The 21,274-nt window shown below is 39.9% G+C and overlaps 1 protein-coding gene across 4 annotated transcripts in view; it reads left to right on the top strand.

Moving 5' to 3' along the window:
• nfat5b (nuclear factor of activated T cells 5b) overlaps positions 1-21,274 on the top strand; it is a 130,498-nt gene that overhangs the window by 95,081 nt on the left and 14,143 nt on the right. For all 4 annotated transcript variants that reach the window (XM_034190522.1, XM_034190514.1, XM_034190529.1 and 1 more), the window contains exons 6-9: positions 670-842; positions 8,588-8,722; positions 8,814-8,866; positions 12,799-12,931. In XM_034190522.1, coding sequence (XP_034046413.1) covers positions 670-842; positions 8,588-8,722; positions 8,814-8,866; positions 12,799-12,931 — 494 coding nt within the window. The remainder of the gene's footprint in view (positions 1-669; positions 843-8,587; positions 8,723-8,813; positions 8,867-12,798; positions 12,932-21,274) is intronic.

Below are 21,274 nucleotides of genomic sequence, written 5' to 3'. Positions count from 1 at the left end.
CAAGACAAAGAAAAAAGTTAAATTACTCTGGTCTCCGTGTGGAGCGGAGAGGCCAGGCGACAGCATACGCATGCTCGATGACGTGCTATGTCTACCAAACAAAAGGGTTGTGTCAGCAATGGATACCAAGCCAAACTTCACTGTTCCAACCCGTACCACACCATACCGTGCAGTACCGACCCAGAACGCTCGGTGGAAACGAGGCTGTCAGCATACGCTGACTAAATCATCAAGGTGTGACAGCTGCATAATGTATTTGACGTATCGAGCGTATATGTCTGCATATGCTGATGAAATCAAGGTGTGACAGGACACTTAGCAAGGTGTGTATGACCAAAATGTGAGTCAGTCAGTGAGTCAAGAATCTTTTGTTGTCAGTAATTCAGGAGAAAGACAAATATCAGTTACTTGAAACTTGTCATTTTTGTTTTTGTTTTTTTAATCAAAGAAGCACATGTGATACCTTCCTCTCATCTGGTGTCACTGGTTGAAACTATTGCTTTAGTAGTCAAACACAGTTGGCGAAAACCTTTGAGAATGATGAGTGTGATTGCACAAATAAACCCTGACAAGAGAAGGTCTGTGTCTGCTAGGCCAACTTGCTTGCTCATTAAAGCGTTAATAAATAAAAGCCAGCCGTGTTTCCTCAGCTGTTATTTTTCTGTGCAGGGTGGACTGCGTTGGAATCTTGAAGCTCCGTAATGCTGATGTTGAGGCTCGTATTGGTGTGGCTGGATCAAAAAAGAAGAGTACACGGGCTCGACTTGTGTTTCGGGTCAGAATCCACCGTCCAGATGGTTCAGTGCTCACACTGCAGACTTCATCATCTTCAATCCTGTGTAGTAAGTGAGGCATCTTGTTTGAACTGAATGTTGGTTAACACTGAGTGAACGGTGAAAAAGTAGAATTTTTTTTTTTTCCCCCAAGGAAAATGGTTGTTACTGACATCTGTTGAAAATTTCATGTCAATAACACCTTTAGAAATATATTTACTGTTTTTTTTTGTGTGTGTGTATATATATATATATATATATATATATATATATATATACACAGTAGTGTTCAGAATAATAGTAGTGCTATGTGACTAAAAAGATTAATCCAGGTTTTGAGTATATTTCCTATTGTTACATGGGAAACAAGGTACCAGTAGATTCAGTAGATCTCACAAATCAAACAAGACCAAGCATTCATGATATGCACACTCTTAAGGCTATGAAATTGGGCTATTAGTAAAAAAAAAAAAACAGAAAAGGGGGTGTTCACAATAATAGTAGCATCTGCTGTTGACGCTACAAACTCAAAACTATTATGTTCAAACTGCTTTTTTAGCAATCCTGTGAATCCCTAATCTAGTACGGGGTCTATTAGAAAAGTATCCGACCTTATTATTTTTTTCAAAACCATATGGATTTGATTCATATGGTTTTACGTAGGCCAAGCTTGAACCTTTGTGCGCATGCGTGAGTTTTTCCACGCCTGTCGGTTGCGTCATTCGCCTGTGAGCACGCCTTGTGGGAGGAGTGGTCCAGCCCCCTCGTCGGATTTTCATTGTCAGGAAATGGCGGAATGATTTGGGCTTTTTTTCCATCAGAATTTTTTCAGAAACTGTTAGAGACAAGCAGCTGGAAACCATTCGAAAAATTTATCTGGCTTTCGGTGAAAATTTTACGGGCTTCACAGAGAATAAGGACTGTTACTACAGCTTTAAGGATGCCCCACAATGGCGCACGGTGCGCTGCGCTCCGAGCCACCATCGAGAGGCAGAAAACACCACATCATTTCGAAACGGATGGCTGTGTGGAGCTTGGACCGTCGTGAACAATTTCTCTGGTTATCACAAGAGCTGGACATCAGCCATTTTCCGGCAGATTTCACTTTTAACAAGAGATTTTGTCACGGAAAGCCGCGCGGAGGTTTCGCGCGTCAGGATCGATTCGCTGATCGAGCGAGACAAAGGAACACCTCCGTTTTGGAGTGTTAAAGGACAAGTTGGGACATGCCCAGCTCTCCACAATTTCTTATACTCACTGGGCTGGTAAGCATTGAAAGCCGAGATAGGCATGTGTGTATATATATATATATATATATATATATATATATATATATATATATTAATTTGAAAAGAAAATACAGCACGTTTCATTTTGGGAGAAAAAAAACATTTTAGTCGATTGTAGTTTCTTGTCTGTATTACATTTGGATAGAGGTGTCATTTTATTTAAAGCAGCGATTCATTTTGAAGTTATTAATTCCGACCGGACTCTGTCTCAGCCGCGCAGCGTTTCGAGCTGTGTGAACAGAACGGAGGATGATTCTCGTTTCTTGACAGCAACAAGACAAGAGTCCCAGTTAGTGACTTTAATCCACACAAAAGTGACTGACGATATTTTAATGGCTTTGAGAGGGGTTAAGAAGCGGCTTGCCATTTCTGAAGAGCAGTGAATCAAAGAACCAACGAGCTACTGGATCGAAGCATTGCTTCAATGGTTCATGGTTTCAAAGTGGAGCCGCGCTGCAGAAATAGTTTATTACAGACCAAACCCTGAATATCCGACTTTACTTCTACGTCCGTATGACTGTGAAACTCGGAAAAATCCGTATAATTTACGGACTATAGGTTGACATGAAAACCACCGAAAAGCTGTGTTCACCGCGGGGACACGTTCGGCTATTCGAGATTATTCAAGAAGAACTTTGTACCGAAAACGTCCATTCAAAAGTTCGGCGTCTTTCTGCATTCTGTTTTGTTGTGCATTGCATAGCCTGTACTTTTCTCGATCCTCGTGTCGTTTTCCGTGTGAACTCAGCTATCAGCAGGAAGCAGCAGCATAAGCTCGCCCCCGACTGACGCTTTCAAAATAAAAGGCAACAAGCAACAGTCATAAAAGGCTAAAAAAAAAACAAAACCGCAGCGTTAAGGGGAGGAACAAAATTGTCGGCGATAATGACCTCAATAATTAACGCAACGTTAGCGCATTAACGTTGCCCAGCCCTAATATATATATATATATATATATATATATACACTCAACAAAAATATAAACGCAACACTTTTGGTTTTGCTCCCATTTTGTATGAGATGAACTCAAAGATCTAAAACTTTTTCCACATACACAATATCACCATTTCCCTCAAATATTGTTCACAAACCAGTCTAAATCTGTGATAGTGAGCACTTCTCCACTCTGAAAGGTGCAGTTTTATCACACAGCACAATGCCACAGATGTAAGATTTGAGGGAGTGTGCAATTGGCATGCTGACAGCAGGAATGTCAACCAGAGCTGTTGCTCGTGTATTGAATGTTAATTTCTCTACTATAAGCCGTCTCCAAAGGCGTTTCAGAGAATTTGGCAGTACATCCAACCAGCCTCACAACCGCAGACCACTTGTAACCACACCAGCCCAGGACCTCCACATCCAGCATGTTCACCTCCAAGATCGTCTGAGACCAGCCACTCAGACAGCTGCTGAAACAATCGGTTTGCATAACCAAAGAACTTCTGCACAAACTGTCAGAAATCGTCTCAGGGAAGCTCATCTGCATGCTCGTCGTCCTCATCGGGGTCTCGACCTGACTCCATTTCGTCGTCGTAACCGACTTGAGTGGGCAAATGCTCACATTCGCTGGCATTTGGCACGTTGGAGAGGTGTTCTCTTCATGGATGAAGCCCGGTTCACACTGTTCAGGGCAGATGGCAGACAGCGTGTGTGGCATCATGTGGATGAGCGGTTGTCTGATGTCAGTGTTGTGGATCGAGTGGCCCATGGTGGCAGTGGGGTTATGGTATGGGCAGGCGTCTGTTATGGACGAAGAACACAGGTGCATTTTATTGATGGCATTTTGAATGCACAGAGATACCGTGACGAGATCCTGAGGCCCATTGTTGTGCCAACATCCAAGAACATCACCTCATGTTGCAGCAGGATAATGCACGGCCCCATGTTGCAAGGATCTGTACACAATTCTTGGAAGCTGAAAATGTCCCAGTTCTTGCATGGCCGGCATACTCACCGGACATGTCACCCATTGAGCATGTTTGGGATGCTCTGGACCGGCGTATACGACAGCGTGTACCAGTTCCTGCCAATATCCAGCAACTTCGCACAGCCATTGAAGAGGAGTGGACCAACATTCCACAGGCCACAATTGACAACCTGATCAACTCTATGCGAATGAGACGTGTTGCACTGCATGAGGCAAATGGTGGTCACACCAGATACTGACTGGTATTCTCCCCCCCAATAAAACAAAACTGCACCTTTCAGAGTGGCCTTTTATTGTGGGCAGTCTAAGGCACACCTGTGCACTAATCATGGTGTCTAATCAGCATCTTGATATGGCACACCTGTGAGGTGGGATGGATTATCTCAGCAAAGGAGAAGTGCTCACTATCACAGATTTAGACTGGTTTGTGAACAACATTTGAGGGAAATGGTGATACTGTGTATGTGGAAAAAGTTTTAGATCTTTGAGTTCATCTCATACAAAATGGGAGCAAAACCATAAGTGTTGCGTTTATATTTTTGTTTAGTTTATATATGTGTGTGTGTGTGTGTGTATATATATATGTATATATATATATATATCAGGGTCACCTGATCCAGCCCTAACTATAAGCTTTAGCAAAAAGGAAAGTTTTAAGCCTAATCTTAAAAGTAGAGAGGGTGTCTGTCTCCTTGATCTGAATTGGGAGCTGGTTCCACAGGAGAGGAGCCTGAAAGCTGAAGGCTCTGCCTCCCATTCTAGTCTTACAAACCCTAGGAACTACAAGTAAGCCTGCAGTCTGAGAGCGAAGCGCTCTATTGGGGTGATATGGTACTATGAGGTCCCTAAGATAAGATGGGACCTGATTATTCAAAACCTTATAAGTAAGAAGAATAATTTTAAATTCTATTCTAGAATTAACAGGAAGCCAATGAAGAGAGGCCAATATGGGGGAGATATGCTCTCTCCTTCTAGTCCCCGTTAGTACTCTAGCTGCAGCATTTTGAATTAACTGAAAGCTTTTCAGGGAACTTTTAGGACAACCTGATAATAATGAATTACAATAGTCCAGCCTAGAGGAAATAAATGCATGAATTAGTTTTTCAGCATCACTCTGAGACAAGACCTTTCTAATTTTAAAGATATTGCGTAAATGCAAAAAAGCAGTCCTACATATTTGTTTAATATGCGCTTTGAATGACATATCCTGATCAAAAATGACTCCAAGATTTCTCACAGTATTACTAGAGGTCAGGGTAATGCCATCCAGAGTAAGGATCTGGTTAGACACCATGTTTAAGATTTGTGGGGCCAGGTACAATAACTTCAGTTTTATCTGAGTTTAAAAGCAAGAAATTAGAGGTCACCCATGTCTTTGTCTGTAAGACAATCCTGCAGTTTAGCTAATTGGTGTGTGTCCTCTGGCTTCATGGATAGATAAAGCTGGGTATCATCTGCGTAACAATGAAAATTTAAGCAATGCCGTCTAATAATACTGCCTAAGGGAAGCATGTATAAAGTGAATAAAATTGGTCCTAGCACAGAACCTTGTGGAACTCCATAATTAACCTTAGTCTGTGAAGAAGATTCCCCATTTACATGAACAAATTGTAATCTATTAGATAAATATGATTCAAACCACCGCAGCGCAGTGTGTGTGTGTGTGTGTGTGTGTGTGTGTGTGTGTGTGTGTGTGTGTGTGTGTGTGTGTGTGTGTGTGTGTATACTCAACAAAAATATAAACGCAACACTTTTGGTTTTGCTCCCATTTTGTATGAGATGAACTCAAAGATCTAAAACTTTTTCCACATACACAATATCACCATTTCCCTCAAATATTGTTCACAAACCAGTCTAAATCTGTGATAGTGAGCACTTCTCCTTTACTGAGATAATCCATCCCCCCTCACAGGTGTGCCATACCAAGATGCTGATTAGACACCATGATTAGTGCACAGGTGTGCCTTAGACTGTCCACAATAAAAGGCCACTCCGAAAGTTGCAGTTTTGTTTTATTGGGGGGAATACCAGTCAGTATCTGGTGTGACCACCATTTGCCTCATGCAGTGCAACACATCTCCTTCGCATAGAGTTGATCAGGTTGTCAATTGTGGCCTGTGGAATGTTGGTCCACTCCTCTTCAATGGCTGTGCGAAGTTGCTGGATATTGGCAGGAACTGGTACACGCTGTCGTATATGCCGGTCCAGAGCATCCCAAACATGCTCAATGGGTGACATGTCCGGTGAGTATGCCGGCCATGCAAGAACTGGGACATTTTCAGCTTCCAAGAATTGTGTACAGATCCTTGCAACATGGGGCCGTGCATCATCCTGCTGCAACATGAGGTGATGTTCTTGGATGTATGGCACAACAATGGGCCTCAGGATCTCGTCACGGTATCTCTGTGCATTCAAAATGCCATCAATAAAATGCACCTGTGTTCTTTGTCCATAACAGACGCCTGCCCATACCATAACCCCACCGCCACCATGGGCCACTCAATCCACAACATTGACATCAGAAAACCACTCACCCACACGACGCCACACACGCTGTCTGCCATCTGCCCTGAATAGTGTGAACCGGGATTCATCTGTGAAGAGAACACCTCTCCAACGTGCCAAACGCCAGCGAATGTGAGCATTTGCCCACTCAAGTCGGTTACGACGATGAACTGGAGTCAGGTCGAGACCCCAATGAGGATGACGAGCATGCAGATGAGCTTCCCTGAGACGGTTTCTGACAGTTTGTGCAGACATTCTTTGGTTATGCAAACCGATTGTTTCAGCAGCTGTCCGAGTGGCTGGTCTCAGACGATCTTGGAGGTGAACATGCTGGATGTGGAGGTCCTGGGCTGGTGTGGTTACACGTGGTCTGCGGTTGTGAGGCTGGTTGGATGTACTGCCAAATTCTCTGAAACGCCTTTGGAGACGGCTTACGGTAGAGAAATGAACATTCAATACACGAGCAACAGCTCTGGTTGACATTCCTGCTGTCAGCATGCCAATTGCACGCTCCCTCAAATCTTGCGACATCTGTGGCATTGTGCTGTGTGATAAAACTGCACCTTTCAGAGTGGCCTTTTATTGTGGGCAGTCTAAGGCACACCTGTGCACTAATCATGGTGTCTAATCAGCATCTTGATATGGCACACCTGTGAGGTGGGATGGATTATCTCAGCAAAGGAGAAGTGCTCACTATAACAGATTTCGACTGGTTTGTGAATAATATTTGAGGGAAATGGTGATATTGTGTATGTGGAAAAAGTTTTAGATCTTTGAGTTCATCTCATACAAAATGGGAGCAAAACCAAAAGTGTTGCATTTATATTTTTGTTGAGTATAAATGGCAACTTTCTGGCTTTAAGAAACACTATAAGAAATCAAGAAAAAAAATTGTGGCAGTCAGTAACGGTTACTTTTTTAGACCAAGCAGAGGGGAAAAAATATGGACTCACTCAATTCTGAGGAATAAATTATGGAATCACCCTGTAAATTTTCATCCCCAAAACTAACACCTGCATCAAATCAGATCTGCTCGTTAGTCTGGGTGGATTGCATTTATATAGCACTTTTCCATCTGCATCAGACGCTCAAAGCGCTTTACAATTATGCCTCACACTCACACTGATGTCAGGGTGCTGCCATACAAGGCACTCACTACACACCGGGAGCAATAGGGGATTAAAGGCCTTGCCCAAGAGCCCTTAGTGATTTTTCCAGTCAGGCAGGGATTTGAACCCATGATCTTCTGGACTCAAGCCCAACACCTTAATCACTAGACCATCACCTCCCCTAAACTTCATATCTTTCCACAAGACAGAAACATAATTCCCGTGTATGTGTTTGCGTGTGGCGTGTGCGTGCATGCGTGTTAGGAAAGATCTTGTGAAAAGTAGTTGTAGGACATTTATTCTTAGCTTCTGTATTTGTCGTCGATGAAAAGCAACTCCCATTGTGGAACTATAAGATCACTTAAAAGTCTTCAGCTGGCTTGTAGTTATTTGTTTTGTGGTCAATGAAATGTGTAATTTTCAACATCATGCCAAAAGAGATGATGCCAGGTTCCTGAGAATCTTTGCCTGTCATGTTACAAGATTGTCAAGGCATTACTTTGACTAGTTCCCTCATGTCATAAAGAAAGTTTTTATGGCTTTTTTTTCTCATGATTACACAAGCTGACCATTCCGTTTTGGCATGTAGTAGTAGTAGTAGTAAGTTTATTTGTATAGCATCTTTCAAGATAAAATCACAAAGTGTTTTACAAGAATTTAAGAACACAGATATAAAAATGCAGAAACTAAAAGCAGCAATAACATAAAACTAGTTAAAAGCAAGCCTGTACAAATAGGTCATGTTGATTGTTAACACAAAAGAAATTCATTGGATTAACAATACAGTACAGTGCGGAGCTAGTGATCACTCATGAGCGGCTCTTCCAGTGTTGACAGTCACTGATGTCTTTTGCAGGAGGAGCCATAGGTGTACTTGTATGAAACTGGAGTGACAACCTATTTAAATCAAACAGGGTTGTTTTCGGTGAAAATCTGTAAATGTAAAAAAATGACTCGTATCCAATTCTCTTCTTGTCCTTCCAGCCCAGCCTGCAGGATTACCTGAAATCCTGAAGAAGTCGCTACATACTTGCTCAGTAAGGGGTGGAGAAGAACTGTTCATCATTGGAAAGAACTTTCTTAAAGACACCAAAGTCATATTTCAAGAGAATGTATCTGGTAAAAAAAAAAAAAAATAGTTTTAGGTTTGCATTTTCAAGTTTTTGGTGTTTTCCCTGCTCAAATTGGTATGTCTTACTCTGTGTTCCAGATGAGAACTCATGGAAAGCAGAGGCTGAAATTGACATGGAACTCTTTCACCAGGTAAAATTTTACTGTTCTTTCCTTGTTTGTGTAAGAAGGGAATTGGGCTGACAAGTAATGGCCTACAGCTGGTTGTCTGAAGGTTTAGATGTAATTTAAGGACTGCAAGCTCAAAGATTTTTAGATAATCTAAGGCATTCTGACCAGGGGTGAAAGTAAGATTAGATTCTTGCAGGAACTGTGCCTTAAACAAAAAAATTTGTGCTCATGCTTGCATCATATTAAAGATATTAAGGACATAGTAGGCTGCTCACAAATGATAATGTTTGTCCAGCACACTAAAATGTACTTCAGCACATCATGGGCAGCACATTCTGTTGATTATGTTCATGTATTCATGTATTCATCAAGTTTACATTTATTTTGGAGAAAATTTATCTGAATTAAAGACAAGAAAATACAGATTGGGATGCAGAGACCCTGCAGTACAGTAACGCTAGAACATTTCATTGAGCTATATAAAGAAGTGTTTTTGAGCCCTACAGACTCTGTAAAATAGCAGTTGTTATCCCAGTGAGTACTGCTTCTTGTGAACAGAGTTTCTCTAAAGCTGGGCTTACTGTACGAGTTTTGGCCCTTTTTCAGCCGATTTTTCACTCGTGCAAGAATTTTTTGGATCGCGCCGAGTTTCAGCTTAATTGCATGTCCTTCACCGTGTAGTATACAAGGAGTAACGAGCTGCGTTTAACCGCTAATGACCACCTCCCGATCGGGAATCGTATGGTCGGATGAAAATCAAACCTGTTTGATATTCTGGTCGGCCGTTGTGAGGATTCAAGCCTACAAGCGTCTGTCGCACTGTGCATGTGCAAACACCGGAGAGAGCATAAACAGTGATCATCTCTTTGGGAGAGCAGCTTCTGTTTCTTTTTTTCACCATTATTCTTCAACTTATTTAAAGTCTTGTATTTTTTTTTTTGTTGTTGTTGTTAAAACTTTGTCTCCCATCGAGAGTTTTTGAAAAATAAGAAATGTAAATAACGAAAAAGAAAAAAAACTTCTGTTTATGTTTTGCTTCTGGAAACTCAAGTCTGACGTGTGGTTTTTGAACGTACAATGTGAGCAGTCAGATCACACCAGAGCATCGGGCTGTATAGTGTGAGAACATTAATCGTGCGCTCTGAACTTTTACATCCTGCAGTTTTGTCGCACAGTTTGAGCTGGAGCCAAGCACGATTGAAAATATCGTACAGTGTCTGCCCAGCTTAAGTTACTTGTGAAAACATGCCTCGGATCCACCACGAACGACAAGAGATTAAGCAGTCTGGGTGTACTGAGCTTTGACTCTAGGAGGGCAAAGGTACTGAGTCTTGACTCATTTGTTGATCGGTTTGCCAAAAATCACCAAAAGTGCAGAGTACAGTTGCTGTAGTAGTAGGGCACTAAGGGCAGTCAGTGTATTTATATAATTTTGGAATGAGAAACTGAACCAAGGCTGCACCTAGCAGTTATGTTTATTATCAGTTCATCTGCTGATTATTTTGACAAGTCAATACAAAATGTTATCCTTTTATTTCATATATATATATATAAAACATGTGGCCCATTAGACCTCTTCAAATTGTCAAATGTTACAAAATCTTTTCGGCCACATGTTCTTGTTCCACTAAAAAAATCTGTGCCAAATTTTATTGTAATCGGACATTGTTTAGGGGTTCCCCACAAAGCAACAATTTTCCCCAAACAAGCAATGTAGTAATCCAGTAATTCCAGTAATTTTCTCCTCTGGGTGACCAATCAACCACCACTTTTTGCGATTAGAAGCCATCACATGTACCTGTAAAAGAAAAATAGTGGGATCAGAGTCTTCTCCCGTTAGGGTGGCGTTGCCTTGCCAGTGGAGGGGAGAGGAAAATGTGTCACTCTGGGGGACCTCCAAAATCTTGTGATTGAGTTAAAATTTGGTCTGCACCTATAAAACCCCAAGTGGAACAAAAACATGTGGCCTGAAGTCTCTCACAACTTTTTTTTATTTTTTCACTATATAACATGAACAGCCCTAATATACAAGTTGTCAATATATAAAAGGAAGCAACAATGTTAAGAAAACGTTCTAAAAATGTTTCTGATAACCATAACCAATATATAACATTACCAAAATGTTATGTGTTAGCCAGTATGTTGTCCTGCCCCGGGCATTATGTCGGGACACTTTTTATTTTCAACAAAAGTATCATCTATAGGGTTGGGATGGCTTGTAGTAATATTTGACTAAGACTAACTCATATCTCAATAGTCAACTATTATTTTTCTAGCTGACTGATCAAATAATTCAGATGTCAATATTTTCCTCCAGTTTAATGGTAAATAATTAACAAAAATAATCTGTTGATAATAATTTGATTTGTATCATGCCAAATCACAACATAAGGTCTGACTTCTTTCACTACCCAGAGCAAGCATGTTGGCACATTTCCACAGAGATCTACACTTTGCAGAAGGATTTTCACAGTTTATAGACATATGCTGAATTTGAGTGGTGTTTGCCATGGTCTAAAAGCATGACCTTACGTTTCCTCAAACAACTGTTTCAGTATGTGTTTTTATGACTTCAGTGTTCATTTTACATACCAGTTTAATGTATACAATTTCACTGCGGGTGATTTACAACGCCCCTGACTTGAACAAGAATCAGGAACTCTGCAAGATGCTTTTAGTTTCTGTTTACAGCAAAGAATCTAAAGTAGAAAATAAAAGTTAATAAAATAAAATTTTAGTTTCAGGAAAGAGGTTCATATTCTGTTTATCCACAGTGACCAAAAACACAGACAGATCACTCAGGACAGAGATTCAGGAAGGAACCAACACAGTCCAACACCCTCTAGCAGCCAGCACTCCATTCACATTAGGGCTTTGAATAAATACCTTGCATGTTGTGTCGTAGTTCCGGAAACATTGTTTTCATGTGTTAGTTAAATTAAGTCAGTTTGCCATTTTACTGGTTAGATTTGAGCATGCATTGATGAATGAAGTCTGTGACTTGGTGACTAGTCTGTGGCTAATGGTACCAAACTAGTTAACTAGTGATTTTCACAAGTCATCCTAAACCTATTCATGTGGAGTTGGTACACAGAAATATGCATTTTCACAAGTGTCACTCACAATCAGTTATTTGATTGAGTTTATTTCAAAATGTTAGTACATTTCCAGTTGCGTACGTAATGCCCATTCCACATGTAAATATCACCAAGGATAGCACAAAAAACAAACATAAAAACATGGACAAGAATAAAACAACAATAAAAATATGAATAAAATCTGTAAAAGGAGAATGTATAGACTAAAACTTTAAAATTCATAAAGATATTAGCATTTTCATTTTTGTTGACTAGCAATTTTTTAACTCCCTTTTAATATTCAAACTTGGTCTTAAGACCTTAAACACTGGTAGTTCCAAGTTCCTCCACAGGTTTGAAGCACTTTATAAAAAAGAACTTGAACCTGCATGTTTAATCTGTAGCAGTGTAACAGAAAATTGGTGTCCTCTAGTGTTTATGTCAGACAGTCTTATTTTTATTTTCCTTAAAATGTCCCAAGCAAGTTACTCATCTGTAGGGTTAGGTTAGCTTGTAGTAATCAACGTTTACTAGCTAGCACCCAAATAATCACTTATTATTTATATATTCTAGTTAACTGATCAAATAATTCCAATACCAGTATTTTCCAACAGTTTCCTACAAACAAAATATTAATGTACGGTAAATGGGAGCTTGATTCTGAAGTATTATGAATATTGTATTGAGGTTATTCTGGTTCACCCTGTATTCAGCTGGGAGCATACTGGCTTTGTGTAACTCCTTTGGACCAATCTAAGTTGTAGGTGGAAGATTTAACATCTGTCTGAATATTTTATTTTGTTTGCTGTCTTCTTGACTTACCAGAGGTTACGTACCTGCAAACTGACCGGTTGTCAATTTTTTGTCTCTCCCAAGAATCACTTGATAGTAAAAGTTCCTCCATACCAGAACCAGTCCATCACCAGTGCAGTGTACGTGTGGATTTATGTGGTGACGAATGCTGGAAGATCTCATGATGTTCAGCCTTTTACTTACACCCCTGGCTCAGGTTTGTGCTCATTAGTTTCTCGTAATCTTATTCAATCAAATCAAATCAGATTTATTTATATAGCGCCAAATCACAACAAACAGTTGCCCCAAGGCGCTTTATATTGTAAGGCAAAAGCCATACAATAATTACAGAAAAACCCCAACGGTCAAAACGACCCCCTATGAGCAAGCACTTGGCGACAGTGGGAAGGGGAAAAACTCATTTTTAACAGGAAGAAACCTCCAGCAGAACCAGGCTCAGGGAGGGGCAGTCTTCTGCTGGGACTGGTTGGGGCAGAGGGGAGAGAATCAGGAAAAAGACATGCTGTGGAAGAGAGCAGAAATCAATCCTAATGATTAAATGCAGAGTGGTGCATACAGAGCAAAAAGAGGTGAATAAAAAGAAACACTCAGTGCATCATGGGAACCCCCCAGCAGTCTAAGTCTATAGCAGCATAACTAAGGGATGGTTCAGGGTCACCTGATCCAGCCCTAATTATAAGCTTTAGCAAAAAGGAAAGTTTTAAGCTTAATCTTAAAAGTAGAGAGGGTGTCTGTCTCCCTGATCCGAATTGGGAGCTGGTTCCACAGGAGAGGCGCCTGAAAGCTGAAGGCTCTGCCTCCCATTCTACTCTTACAAACCCTAGGAACTACAAGTAAGCCTGCAGTCTGAGAGCGAAGCACTCTATTGGGGCGATATGGTACTATGAGGTCCCTAAGATGAGACCTGGTTATTCAAAACCTTATAAGTAAGAAGAAGAATTTTAAATTCTAGAATTAACACGAAGCCAATGAAGAGAGGCCAATATGGGTGAGATATGCTCTCTCCTTCTAGTCCCCATTAGTACTCTAGCTGCAGCATTTTGAATTAACTGAAGGCTTTTCAGGGAACTTTTAGGACAACCTGATAATAATGAATTGCAATAGTCCAGCCTCGAAGAAATGAATGCATGAATTAGCTTTTCAGCATCACTCTAAGACAAGACCTTTCTAATTTTAGAGATATTGCGCAAATGCAAAAAAGCAGTCCTGCATATTTGCTTAATATGCGTATTGAAGGACATATCCTGATCAAAAATGACTCCAAGATTTCTCACAGTATTACTAGAGGTCAGGGTAATGCCATCCAGAGTAAGGATCTGGTTAGACACCATGTTTCTAAGATTTGTGAGGGGCCAAGTACAATAGCTTCAGTTTTATCTGAATTTAAAAGCGGGAAATTAGAGGTCATCCATGACTTTGTCTGAAAGACATTCCTGCAGTTTAACTAATTGGTGTGTGTCCTCTGGCTTCATGGATAGATAAAGCTGGGTATCATCTGCGTAACAATGAAAATTTAAGCAATGCGTTCTAATAATATTGCCTAAGGGAAGCATGTATAAAGTGAATAAAATTGGTCCTAGCACAGAACCTTGTAGAACTCCATAATTAACCTCAGTCCGTGAAGAAGACTCCCCATTTACATGAACAAATTGTAATCTATTAGATAAATATGATTCAAACCACTGCAGCGCAGTGCCTTTAATACCTATGGCATGCTCTAATCTCTGTAATAAAATTTTATGGTCAACAGTATCAAAAGCTGCACTGAGGTCTAACAGGATGAGCACAGAGACGAGTCCACTGTCTGAGGCCATAAGAAGATTATTTGTAACCTTCCCTAATGCTGTTTCTGTACTATGATGAATTCTGAAACCTGAATGAAACTCTTCAAATAGACAATTCCTCTGCAGATGATCAGTTAGCTGTTTTACAACTACGCTTTCAAGAATTTTTGAGAGAAAAGGAAGGTTGGGTCAAGTGATGGCTTTTTAAGTAATGGTTTAATTACTGCCACCTTAAAAGCCTGTGGTACATAGCCAGCTAATAAAGATAGATTGATCATATTTAAGATCGAAGCATTAATTAATGGTAGGGCTTCCTTGAGCAGCCTGGTAGGAATGGGGTCTAATAGATGTGTTGATTGGAGGAAGTGACTAATGAAAATAACTGTCCGAACAATCGGAGAGAAAGAGTTTAACCAAATACCAGCATTACTGAAAGCAGCCGAACATAAAGATATGTCTTTGGGATGGTTATAAATAATTTTTTCTCTAATAGTTAAAATTTTATTTGCAAAGAAAGTCATGAAGTCATTACTAGTTAAAGTTAAAGGAATACTCGGCTCAATAGAGCTCTGACTCTGTCAGCCTGGCTACAGTGCTGAAAAGAAACCTGGGGTTGTTCTTATTTTCTTCAATTAGAGATGAATAGTAAGATGTCCTAGCTTTACGTAGGGCATTTTTATAGAGCAACCAGTGTTGCCACAGTTACTTTGAAAAAGTAATCCAATTACTGATTACTCCTTGAAAAAGTAACTTAGTTACTTTACTGATTACTCAATTGTAAAAGTAACTAAGTTAGATTACTAGTTACTTTTTAGTTACTTCTCCCAGCTGCCGACAACAACCCTTTGCCACCTCAACATGACAATGATACCTGTTTTGCCAAAACTTACTTTATAGTCACCCTTTCTTGACTTCAATGAAAATAAATACTTGTTTTATAAAAAGTAAAATAAAGACCTCTTTCTTGACCTCATATTTAACTGTTGACAGCACTGTAACAGTAAAACTTGCAATTTCGAACCTACATTGTTTATAAATGTAACTATTAAATTCATTCTAGCATTAGCAGGAGGCAGAGCTGTGGTCTTATACACCTCTCTGCAGCTTCTCTCCCCCTGCCATCCCCTCGTTGCCCCATCCCCGTAGAGACGGTGCCTGCTCCCAGACTACCAATAACCAGCAAAAATCTATTTAAGCATAAAAATTCAAAAAGAAAAAATATAGCACCTTCAATTGCACCACAGACTAAAACAGTTAAATGTGGTCTATTAAACATTAGGTCTCTCTCTTCTAAGTCCCTGTTGGTAAATGATATAATAATTGATCAATGTATTGATTTATTCTGCCTAACAGAAACCTGGTTACAGCAGGATGAATATGTTAGTTTAAATGAGTCAACACCCCCGAGTCACACTAACTGTCAGAATGCTCGTAGCACGGGCCGTGGCGGAGGATTAGCAGCAATCTTCCATTCCAGCTTATTAATTAATCAAAAACCTAGACAGAGCTTTAATTCATTTGAAAGCTTGTCTCTTAGTCTTGTCCATCCAAATTGGAAGTCCCAAAAACCAGTTTTATTTGTTATTATCTATCGTCCACCTGGTCGTTACTGTGAGTTTCTCTGTGAATTTTCAGACCTTTTGTCTGACTTAGTGCTTAGCTCAGATAAGATAATTATAGTGGGCGATTTTAATATACACACAGATGCTGAGAATGACAGCCTCAACACTGCATTTAATCTATTATTAGACTCTATCGGCTTTGCTCAAAAAGTAAATGAGTCCACCCACCACTTTAATCATATCTTAGATCTTGTTCTGACTTATGGTATGGAAATAGAAGACTTAACAGTATTCCCTGAAAACTCCCTTCTGTCTGATCATTTTTTAATAACATTTACATTTACCCTGATGGACTACCCTGCAGTGGGGAATAAGTTTCATTACACTAGAAGTCTTTCAGAAAGCGCTGTAACTAGGTTTAAGGATATGATTCCTTCGTTATGTTCTCTAATGTCATATACCAACACAGAGCAGAGTAGCTACCTAAACTCTGTAAGGGAGATAGAGTATCTCGTCAATAGTTTTACATCCTCTTTGAAGACAACTTTGGATGCTGTAGCTCCTCTGAAAAAGAGAGCTTTAAATCAGAAGTGTCTGACTCCGTGGTATAATTCACAAACTCGTAGCTTAAAGCAGATAACCCGTAAGTTGGAGAGGAAATGGCGTCTCACTAATTTAGAAGATCTTCACTTAGCCTGGAAAAAGAGTTTGTTGCTCTATAAAAAAGCCCTCCGTAAAGCTAGGACATCTTTCTACTTATCACTAATTGAAGAAAATAAGAATAACCTCAGGTTTATTTCAGCACTGTAGCTAAGCTGACAAAGAGAGCTCTATTGAGCTGAGTATTCCATTAACTTTAGCTAGTAATGACTTCATGACTTTCTTTGCTAACAAAATTTTGACTTAGAGAAAAAATTACTCATAACCATCCCAAAGATGTATCGTTATCTTTGGCTGCTTTCAGTGATGCCGGTATTTGGTTAGACTCTTTCTCTCCGGTTGTTCTGTCTGAGTTATTTTCATTGGTTGCTTCGTCCAAACCATCGGCATGTTTATTGGACCCCATTCCTGCCAGGCTGCTCAAGGAAGTCCTACCATTATTTAATGCTTCAATCTTAAATATGATCAATCTATCTTTGTTAGTAGGTTATGTACCACAGGCCTTTAAGGTGGCAGTAATTAAACCATTACTTAAAAAGCCATCACTTGACCCAGCTATCTTAGCTAATTATAGGCCAATTTCCAACCTTCCTTTTCTCTCAAAGATTCTTGAGAGGGTAGTTGTACAACAGCTAACTGATCACCTGCAGAGGAATGGTCTATTTGAAGAGTTTCAGTCAGGTTTTAGAATTCATCATAGTACAGAAACAGCATTAGTGAAGGTTACAAATGATCTTATGGCTTCGGACAGTGGACTTATCTCTGTGCTTGTTCTGTTGGACCTCAGTGCTGCTTTTGATACTGTTGACCATAAAATTTTATTACAGAGATTAGAGCATGTCATAGGTATTAAAGGCACTGCGCTGCGGTGGTTTGAATCATATTTGTCTAATAGATTACAGTTTGTTCATGTAAATGGGGAATCTTCTTCACAGACTAAAGTTAATTATGGAGTTCCACAAGGTTCTGTGCTAGGACCAATTTTATTCACTTTATACATGCTTCCCTTGGGCAGTATTATTAGACGGTATTGCTTAAATTTTCATTGTTACGCAGATGATACCCAGCTTTATCTATCCATGAAGCCAGAGGATACACACCAATTAGCTAAACTGCAGGATTGTCTTACAGACATAAAGACATGGATGACCTCTAATTTCCTGCTTTTAAACTCAGATAAAACTGAAGTTATTGTACTTGGCCCCACAAATCTTAGAAGCATGGTGTCTAACCAGATCGTTACTCTGGATGGCATTTCCCTGATCTCTAGTAATACTGTGAGAAATCTTGGAGTTATTTTTGATCAGGATATGTCATTCAAAGCGCATATTAAACAAATATGTAGGATTGCCTTTTTGCATTTACGCAATATCTCTAAAATCAGAAAGGTCTTGTCTCAGAGTGATGCTGAAAAACTAATTCATGCATTTATTTCCTCTAGGCTGGACTATATAATTCATTATTATCAGGTTGTCCTAAAAGTTCCCTAAAAAGCCTTCAGTTGGTTCAGAATGCTGCAGCTAGAGTACTGACGGGGACTAGCAGGAGAGAGCATATCTCACCCGTGTTGGCCTCTCTTCATTGGCTTCCTGTTAATTCTAGAATAGAATTTAAAATTCTTCTTCTTACTTATAAGGTTTTGAATAATCAGGTCCCATCTTATCTTAGGGACCTCATAGTACCATATTACCCCATTAGAGCGCTTCGCTCTCAGACTGCGGGCTTACTTGTAGTTCCTAGGGTTTGTAAGAGTAGAATGGGAGGCAGAGCCTTCAGCTTTCAGGCTCCTCTCCTGTGGAACCAGCTCCCAATTCAGATCAGGGAGACAGATACCCTCTCTACTTTTAAGATTAGGCTTAAAACTTTCCTTTTCGCTAAGGCTTATAGTTAGGGCTGGATCGGGTGACCCTGGACCATCCCTTGGTTATGCTGCTTTAGACGTAGATTGTGGGGGGGTTCCCATGATGCACTGTTTCTTTCTCTTTTTGCTCCGTATGCATCACTCTGCATTTAATCATTAGTGATCGATCTCTGCCCCCCTTCACGGCATGTCTTTTTCCTGTTTTTTTCCCTCAGCCCCAACCAGTCTCAGCAGAAGACTGCCCCTCCCTGAGCCTGGTTCTGCTGGAGGTTTCTTCCTGTTAAAAGGGAGTTTTTCCTTCCCACTGTTGCCAAGTGCTTGCTCATAGGGGGTCGTTTTGACCGTTGGGGTTTTTTATAATTATTGTATGGCCTTGCCTTACAATATGGAGCGCCTTGGGGCAACTGTTTGTTGTGATTTGGCGCTATGTAAGAAAAAAGTTGATTGATTGATTGATTGATTTTTCTAACATTTAAATTCTCTCTAAATATTTTACTTGTCGAAATTAATATTATTTTAAGTAGTATTAGTAGTTGTAGTAAAAAAAGGCTTCAAAACTGGACCTTTAATCTAGGGGTGTTGTGAGGGGGGCACATCCCTCCCCCACGCCCCCATTCCATCTGGGTTTGCCCCTACTTTGGCGTTTGAGCACAAAGAATGGATAACATTTATTTATGCAGAAAACGTGACCAGATTTACAGGTAAGAAAGTTTTATTGTGTTTTCACATCATGTGGTCCTCAGAAAGAGTTTAGGTGCATTTGAGTGGAAAATAGTGTTAGTTGTTGATGCGTCGCGGAGGATCAGAGGTGAATAAAAAGAAACACTCAGTGCATCATGGGAACCCTCCAGCAGTCTATAGCAGCATAACTAAGGGATGGTTCAGAGTCATCTAAGATTTGTGGGGCCAGGTACAATAACTTCAGTTTTATCTGAGTTTAAAAGCAGGAAATTAGAGGTCATCCATGTCTTTGTAAGACAATCCTGCAGTTTAGCTAATTGGTGTGTGTCCTCTGGCTTCATGGATAGATAAAGCTGGGTATCATCTGCGTAACAATGAAAATTTAAGCAATGCTTTCTAATAATACTGCCTAAGTGAAGCATGTATAAAGTGAATAAATTGGTCCTAGCACAGAACCTTGTGGAACTCCATAATTAACCTTAGTCTGTGAAGAATATTCCCCATTTACATGAACAAATTGTAATCTATTAGATAAATATGATTCAAACCACCGCAGCGCAGTGCCTTTAATACCTACGGCATACTCTAATCTCTGTAATAAAATTTTATGGTCAACAGTATCAAAAGCAGCACTGAGGTCTAACAGAACAAGCACAGAGATGAGTCCACTGTCTGAGGCCATAAGAAGATCATTTGTAACCTTCACTAATGCTGTTTCTGTACTATGATGAATTCTAAACCCTGACTGAAACACTTCAAATAGACCATTCCTCTGCAGATGATCAGTTAGCTGTTTTACAACTACCCTTTCAAGAATTTTTGAGAGAAAAGGAAGGTTGGAGATTGGCCTATAATTAGCTAAGATAGCTGGGTCAAGTGATGGCTTTTTAAGTAATGGTTTAATTACTGCCACCTTAAAAGCCTGTGGTACATAGCCAACTAATAAAGGTAGATTGATCATATTTAAGATCGAAGCATTAATTAATGGTAGGGCTTCCTTGAGCAGCCTGGTAGGAATCGGGTCTAATAGACATGTTGATGGTTTGGAGGAAGTAACTAATGAAAATAACTGACAGAACAATCGGAGAGAAAGAGTCTAACCAAATACTGGCATCACTGAAAGCAGCCAAAGAGAACGATATGTCTTTGGGATGGTTATGAGTAATTTTTTCTCTAATAGTTAAAATTTTATTAGCAAAGAAAGTCATGAAGTCATTACTAGTTAAAGTTAAAGGAATACTCGGCTCAATAGAGCTCTGACTCTTTGTCAGCCTGGCTACAGTGCTGAAAAGAAACCTGCGGTTCTTATTTTCTTCAATTAGTGATGAGTATTAAGATGTCCTAGCTTTACGGAGGGCTTTTTTTTATAGAGCAACAGACTCTTTATCCAGGCTAAGTGAACATCTTCTAAATTAGTGAGACGCCATTTCCTCTCTAACTTACGGGTTATCTGCTTTAAGCTGCGAGTTTGAGAGTTATACCACGGAGTCAGGCACTTCTGATTTAAGGCTCTCTTTTTCAGAGGAGCTACAGCATCCAAAGTTGTCCTCAATGAGGATATAAAACTATTGACGAGATAATCTCTCACTCACAGACTTTAGGTAGCTACTCTGCCCTGTGTTTGGTATATGGCATTGGAGAACATAAAGCAGGAATCATATCCTTAAACCTAGTTACAGCGCTTTCTGAAAGACTTCTACTGTAATGAAACTTATTCCCCACTGCTTGGTAGTCCATCAGAGTAAATGTAAATGTTATTAAGAAATGATCAGACAGAATGGGGTTTTCAGGGAATACTGTTAAGTCTTCAATTTCCATACCATAAGTCAGAACAAGATCTAAGGTATGATTAAAGTGGTGGGTGGACTCATTTACATTTTGAGCAAAGCCAATCGAGTCTAACAATAGATTAAATACAGTGTTGAGGCTGTCATTCTCACCATCTGTGTGGATGTTAAAATCGCCCACTATAATTATCTTATCTGAGCTAA

This window comes from Thalassophryne amazonica, chromosome 2, assembly GCF_902500255.1.
Source record: "Thalassophryne amazonica chromosome 2, fThaAma1.1, whole genome shotgun sequence".
Lineage (NCBI taxonomy): Eukaryota > Metazoa > Chordata > Actinopteri > Batrachoidiformes > Batrachoididae > Thalassophryne > Thalassophryne amazonica.
Note: the sequence above shows the minus strand (reverse complement) of the source record. Positions and strands in the feature narration are given on the sequence as shown.